At 38.8% G+C, this 7,521-nt stretch overlaps 1 protein-coding gene across 5 annotated transcripts in view; it reads left to right on the top strand.

The window, feature by feature from the left end:
- Positions 1–1,231: 1,231 nt before the first annotated feature.
- The window catches only part of OSBPL6 (oxysterol binding protein like 6), a 57,856-nt gene continuing 51,566 nt past the window's right edge, over positions 1,232–7,521 (top strand). For all 5 annotated transcript variants that reach the window (XM_008634724.2, XM_008634725.2, XM_008634723.2 and 2 more), the window contains exon 1: positions 1,232–1,461. In XM_008634724.2, the coding sequence (XP_008632946.1) occupies positions 1,360–1,461 (102 nt within the window). In that variant the 5' untranslated portion in view covers positions 1,232–1,359. The remainder of the gene's footprint in view (positions 1,462–7,521) is intronic.

Genomic DNA, 7,521 nt, shown 5'->3' with positions numbered 1-7,521 from the left:
GCAGTATTCAGAAACTGGTGGCACAATGTAAATAATTATTTAGCTGCCTCTGTGTGAGTATCTGGGCTCAGGATGATTTATTGCATGGATACCTATTGTGTCTGGAGAAGCTAGAGCTCTGTCTTCAATATGGCATCATTTCTTGAGTGTGCAGTCATGTCTGAGTGTTAATGTATTTTTGTCCTGATCTGATTTAACATGGTGCAGGACAGCACCTTTCTCCACACCCATCTGCAGCTAGCTGTGCTGTGCTGACCCTTGGTGTGCTGTCATCACAGCGAATGGGGAAGGGCACTATTTCAAAATTAGGAGGGCAGTGGAGAAGATATATCATCTGCCTGCAGCTAACATCTCATTCAGAGAATAATTTTATCCAAGGTTAATGGAAGATCAGACGCTGTATCAGCTGAAGTAAGATCACGGTGATCTGTTAAACATGGAGAAGCGTTAACTCCATTCCTGGACTTTCATGATGTACTTGCAGAATTTTGATGGGGTTTGACAGGTAGTGTTTGACTGTTTATTAACACAAATATCCTCTGTGCTGCTCTAAGTATCTATTGTTCTGTTTGTGGGAGGAAATGAAAGGTTTGGGTGGAGAGAAACAAGTGAGAGAAATTTTCTAGTATTTGTAAAGCAGTGACGTATCTAGCAGTGGCTGAATAAACAGTAAAGGGAATGCTCCCTGCGCTGGGGTGGGTGAGCCCTGGCCAGCAGCCAGATGCCCCCCAGCCACTCACTCCCCCTGCCTCAGTAAAGCCTTTGATACTGCAGGTGAGGGCACCACCTTTGAGAGAGGGACCTGGTTTTTAAATACTTGAAGAGTCCTTAATCTAACTGCAGGATTCTTACAAGGGGCTGATTATAATGGGGTGTTCAGTGGTATCTGTGCTCTAAGGGAAGTCCTGAGGAGTTACTTGATAATGTTGTGATATAATGCAGGATAATGCCCCATTATCAAGGACTTGTAAACTTTGCCTGACAATTGTTGCAAATTACTTAAACCTTTCCTTAGGGTTTTTTGAAATAATATACTACTTTTTTCATATTCTGTGAGAAGGCAGAACAACGCATTTGTATTTGTACTGGGTAGTTGTTGGGAAGGGGAGTAAAAGACTGGGAGATGTGTTGGATTAAATAGTCAACAGATTCCTTTGCTGCAGAGCTACTTTGGAGCGAGGGTATGTTCATTCACTCTTTCTCTCACATTTTTCTTTATTACGGTGCAGTTCAGCTGAGACTGACTTCCTCTTCGGCTGTCCATAAACTGTGAAACAGAAGGATGCAGAAGACTATCCCTTGCCTTTTTGTACATGAGTGATAAGAGCACAAGATCATTAATACAAGTTTGCTGCAAAGATGAGTTCAGAGGAGAAGAGTATATCTCCAGCTCACAAAACATCCACTCCATCACATAGAAGTGCCTCCTCCTCGTCATCGTCTCAGAGAGACAGGAGGCAGGTAAGGAAATGCTCTAGTTGTTTGTAACATCTGGTGGGATGATACTTTTATTCCTGTCATGTGGCTGTTAGTTCTTGCTAGCTCTGGATTTGCTTGCTTATAGCATTGGATGATATCACTACAGCCAAAAACTGTTGAGTTTTTGAATTTACTTCTTCCATTTTCTAAAGTGGTTTAAAAAAGATTTAAAAACAACATGGGCACTATGTACAGCACTGGAACGGGAAGTATAATCACATGGACAAGTAGGAAACATGCTCTGAAGTCTTTTGGGAAGTGATTTTTTTGGCAGCAGAAACCTACCGTTACATAAATTTGTTTTGTGTCATCTATGAATATCTCTTTTTGTAAATCTAACAACAGAGATGCATTATCACTTTAGAAGGTGGTAATTCAGTTTAAATATCATCTTGTTCATCCTTTATGTAAACACCTAACGTTTTAAATATTATTTTTTTTACTACAAATTAACCCTGATTGTACTATCTCATAGAGTACTAGTCTGGTTGTGGTAGACTTCCATTAAGAGACTCTTGTTTATGTGGATGTAATGCATCTTTTTTCCAGGATCTGCTTGAGATTAAGACTGTATTAATTAAATGGGGGTTTTTGAGGGCTGGCTGTACAATCTGGCCACAATATCAGTGGGAGCACTTCAGAAAGTATCAGAGCTATCCACTAGATTTCATATATGTTCTTACATGTATATTTTACAAATGAAAAGGTTGATACTGAAAAATTGGTTAGAACAGAAACATATTTTGAAATTTGATCCATGGAAAAGAGGCAAATAATTAAAAAAAACTAAAATAATTTGATGTACTATGCATTTACTTGAACGGCTTAGGAATATTTTCTCAGCTAGTTGTTTGGCAGCTCTGATACTATTTTCTCAGCTGCTGCTGAGGAAGTTTTTTCCCTTACCTCTTTTGAAAATGTTGAAGCCTGAGGATTTTTAATGCAAACTGTAAAATTTACAGCTTTGAATGTAAACAATCTCACCACAAGGTACATTTAAAATGTTAAATCAGGAGAAGAATTCTGATGTATGGTTAATAACAGGCAGGAAATGTGTGTGTAATTTTTTAAATAATTTCCATTGCTTAAGTAAATCCAAAAAGTGTTTTCTCACAGGTGATAATATTTTCCCTTTCATAGTGTACAGGATTTTGGATAGCTTTATTCAATTAATTAAGTCTTGGTTAGGATATAACCTCTTAATTTTTCATTAGTTCCATCTGGAGCAAGAATTTTGACGTCATTTTTTTAAAGCATCAGTGTATTTTATCTCCTACATTTAAACCCAAAGAAGGCAAATGCAAGAGTCTCAGGAGCTGCTGGTCTCAGCTAAGAGCATATTATCTGAGTTTTCTTTGTAATTAGGTAATTTGACATAACCATGCAACTAGGAATTAAAAACCAAATTTACCTCTTGGGAATACATTTTACCATAAATCTAATGGCTACCATATCTGTTACCATAGCAACGGTACAGAGCAAGGTATACCTGTCATCATAATGAAATGGATGCTTAACTTTAGGTCCATATTTGATCATGGAAACGTGAAGCATGATTTTAAAATAATGCTATAAATGTTGATGGTGTGATGCATCCAGAGGATCCCATAAAGTGTGATGATGCTTAACGATGTACTTAGGCATGTAAATGTGGACTGGAAGGGCTACTCTGAGGCGTTTGCTTTTTTGCCTTAGTGCTTTCAGTGTTAAAGGTGGGAGAATGAATGGCTGAGCAATTTCTTCTGCAGAAAGAACTGCAGCGTGCAACGCGGCATGAAGTGCAGTGGTGCTACATCCAGGGAAAGGAGCATGCACATTTCCTCTCTGCATGGAGACACATTAAAACATCCATTTCATCCTACCATCCAGTGTAACAACTGCATTTTTAATTTATTTCTTTGCTTGTGGTATTATTTTGTATGTCTTGGTTTCCATAGGCTTTTGCCCAAACACAATGATAGCTAGGGGTTATGGGATTTTGGTTCAGGGGCTGTTGGATTTTACTTTGAAAAGTCTTTAAAATTGTGTCTTGCTGCCTCCTTGGACTCTTCAGAGCAGCTAGTAGGAAAGCACCCTTCCTAAATTGGTAATATAGATGAATATGGAAATTGATATGACTGGATGAAGTGCCAATGTAGCTTTTATTGTCATATGTCAGGATAACACTGGCTATTTCTGGATGGTTAATGACTGAAGCATTCTCATAATATAATTCTTGTTAAAGTCATACCAGCAATTATGGAACAGTTTCCCAATAAATTATGGTGCAGGAGGCTGAATGAGTGTGAACATGACTATGAGAAATCATTTCAGGGAGAGTGGAAAATGTCGTGCTGTATATAATGCTGGTATTTTACTGTAGCTTTTTTATTTGTACAATATACATCACCTAAGAGAATTAGCAGACAAAAGCTTTGACATTGCCAATTTTCAGGCTCCATGACTGAGTAATAGATAAATGAATAGACTAATGAAGCCAGCAATAGCTAAGAAAGTGATTTCAGATTTTTGTCATTCATTTCCATTAAAACCGTGTTTAATTTGGATGGTTAGACAGTAGAAGGCCCAGAAACAGCCTGCTCTGTTTAGCCCCTTAGTTGAATAGAGTGGGAAGGCAGTTGTGGTACCCTTGATAAGGAATACTTCAGAAGGGGGCAGCAGCAGATTTTCCTAGTGTGGAACTGTTGCAGAGCACAAAACCTGTCACTTCCACTGTCAAGAAGAGTCTTCGTACAAAAGGTAGCATAAAAAGTGCAATTCTGATAGCCTATTTTGTGGGCCATGCTGACAAGGGAGATTCCTGTTTTTTATCCCTTATGAAACTCTGAAAAGGCTAGCTATATACTGCTGCACAGCAAAATGGAGGAAAACTAACAACTCTTAGAAGTACAGCTGCATATGATAAAATCATATGTTGTATATTCAATTTTATGGGTGTAAGTTCTTTATATTCATAAAAAATATTCTGTATTTTATTTATTGACTAAGTATGCAACTCATAAGGCAGAGTGTAATACATTATATATTCTCTGCAGTGTGTGGGTAGGAATATTGTGCTGAGAAGAAAGAAGCAAATACATCATAGGGTTAATAATGTGCAGTTTGGCAAATTGGAGCCTGACCTCAGGCTGCTAAACTGAGGGAGTGATACAGAAGGAGAGTAATCATATTGAAACTGTGAACAAAGGGGAGATTTTGACCTTTCTGACCACCACCTAAAAGCTAGCTAATGCATGATATGAAAATGGATGTAGCAATGTCTTCTATATTGTGTGAGGATTTCTCTTGTAATGTCTTAATTTTCTTTTTGGTCTTTCATGGGGGAGAGACGATCAGCTGTTCTCTTGCTCTTTTTGTGTTTTTGTTTATCAGTTTGCTTTTTCAACAAATCCTTGCTTCTTTTCCTACACAGCAATCTCAAAAGAAGGAAAGCTTTTAGTCCTATAGCATTTAGCCTTGTGTTGTCACCTTTCTACTAGGAGAGCTTTCATATTTCAAACAATTATTGTCTTTTAGCTATTTGTAAAGAGTGAGAGGTGGGGGCTTTGAAGAAAGAGGAAGAAAGATTTTCCACAGCAGCAGTCTGCTTTTCAGATTTTAGTATGGCTTGTTGTTTGTTTTGGGTTGGTTTTTTTTCCCTTCTGTACAAGCAGTATTGACTAATAGAAGGGGTGTACACAAGGTATTCACAAAGGACTGAGTTTGGGCTGAAGATGTTTACCTGGCCATGAAATTTAGAAGCAGAGCGCAATTCCAAGGCTCTGGTCTTGTCTAAAGGTCTGCACTAGAAAATGCCTATTTAGCTTTTTACAACCACTGTATTTCATCGAAGTAGTCTCCTGAAAGTGGTGTTTCCTAAGGTGGGTATCACCATTTTGTAGATGCTTTGACAGTGCTGCGCATACAAGATTGTGATGTGATATAACCTAATATATTCCATGTGGAAGAGATGTCTGAGCACATTTATGTACCTTTTTTATTCTGAAGGTGGGTAGCAGCCTACATGCTTGCTCACAGCTGTCAGACTGATGTGACATCTGGGAAAAATATTCTTATTGGTTACCTGTAAATTTCACTTGTTTCTGTCTCTCTGTGACTTAAAAAGTAGGAAAGGCAAGGATGGATAGTTGTCTGGTGGACATAATACAGACCTCAGAACATGCAGCTTTACTCCTAGCTTTGCTTTGTAGCAAAGCATAGACTTTTAGAAGCCTTTTTACTTTGCAGTTGTTTGTGAGAATTATTTAATAATAGCTATTAACCTCTCTGAGAGTTTCAAACTAAAGAGGCTACTAAATGCCAAGTACTGTTGTTACAGTGATGTAATTCTCTTTTGCTAGCTTTCCTAATTAACTTTCTTCACATAAAACTATTGAAGCAGGATTAGAGAAGGAAGTGTTGAGTACTTCAAAAGCAACAACTCACTGGAGCAAGCAAATGTTCTGAGGGAGCCGAAGAATGAAATGCCAAAATTGTTAACAAAAACATGCAATTATTCTTTAACTTGATTAGTTGCTGCTACTCTACATTTTTTTTCCCTGTGCCTTTGACAGAGTGTGAAAACATTCCTTAGGTTTGGAAGGTAGTGGGTCTTACTTCAGTGTCTGATAAAATGTCTGAAGCGATGTAACTTTTAAAGCTGTAGAATACTCACGTGAATGTTACATTAGGTTCAATGCCATAGTGCTTGTTTTAAATGAAATCATAAATCTCAGATCTGTTAGATTTTTATCACTCAAATGGGTAATTTGATGAGTGAACTCAGAAGGTGGTTAAACTTACAAAGTGAAGCTCTCTGGACTACAGGTTTGTCCAGGGGTGGGATAGGAACCCCCTGCAAGTGATACTTGGAGGGAATGGGTACAGATTGATCCCAATGGTAAGGCAGACCCCCAAGTACTGATGCTGATGGGTGCATTGAAAGTGTGAGACATTCTCCAGCACTGGGAATCCTTGTGGGCAGAGCTGTTGGCATACACTGGCAGCAGCACGTGCCCCGGATCCCAGTACCCCTGGATACATCAGGCTGGCTGTGTGTGTGAAGCTAGCCTGCAGACACACAGCAGATGTCCTTCATATCGTGCCTGTATTTCTGTCTAGAATTTACCTGAGAGATAGACAGCAAACAGAAGATGTACATCTGTCCACGTGCACAGGATGGGCCTCTCCAGTCCATTTTTCGATATACTTGGATCATGACTTCTCCTGCCCTTTGTAATATCTTCACTGGTTTAGAGACAAGATCAGAGCGCAGTCCTGGAGATTAATAGATGGAGATGCTGTCTCTTCCTAAGAAAGACTTGGCCTTAAAGCTTTGAAGAGATAAAATGGTCTGGAACAGTCAAGGAGAGACAGTGATAGCATTCATACCAGGCTGTCCCAGGGGGCTGTGTGTACATGTTCTCTGAGCTTCATAAACATTGCTATCTCAGTTACCCTACCTCTAGGAGTGCTTTACAGGTTCCATGGAGAATGCTGAAGTTCAGATGTGGGCTATGAAGAAAGATTTATTTTTTAAAAAATATGTCAGTTTGATTAGAAATGGTGCCTGTAGCTATCTTCTATTACAAAACCAGGGAAATTGCTCTCATAAAAGCTTAATTACCCATGTAAATTTTGACAGATAATTTAAGGTGGTGTTTTCAGAACATGGTCACTTTTGCATTCCTCTTGTCTCATTTTTTTCCCTTCATGCATACATGTCCTACATAAGCATGTCTCATCCTTGAGGATACAAACTCGAAGTGCAACATACACACGAATTTGGAAGGAAGAAATGCAACTCTTCTGAAGTGCCATTGAGGATTTCTGGGAAACAAATGGGGGAGAAGAAAGAGAACCATGATTGTATTTTCATTTCCTCAGTGGAGAGGAAATGCACAAAAGTGAAGAGGGAGGGTGATGGCAGGTATGATATGGAGGCTTCTGTTTTCTAGACACTCCTGTGTGATTGGGATTATCCACATTCAAAATATACAAATGTATTAGACAGAATAACTGTGTGCCTTAGTAATGCTATTTGCTGTTCCAACACCTCTCTTT

This window comes from Corvus brachyrhynchos, unplaced genomic scaffold (genome assembly GCF_000691975.1).
Source record: "Corvus brachyrhynchos isolate BGI_N302 unplaced genomic scaffold, ASM69197v1 scaffold255, whole genome shotgun sequence".
Taxonomy (NCBI): Eukaryota; Metazoa; Chordata; class Aves; order Passeriformes; family Corvidae; genus Corvus; species Corvus brachyrhynchos.
Note: the sequence above shows the minus strand (reverse complement) of the source record. Positions and strands in the feature narration are given on the sequence as shown.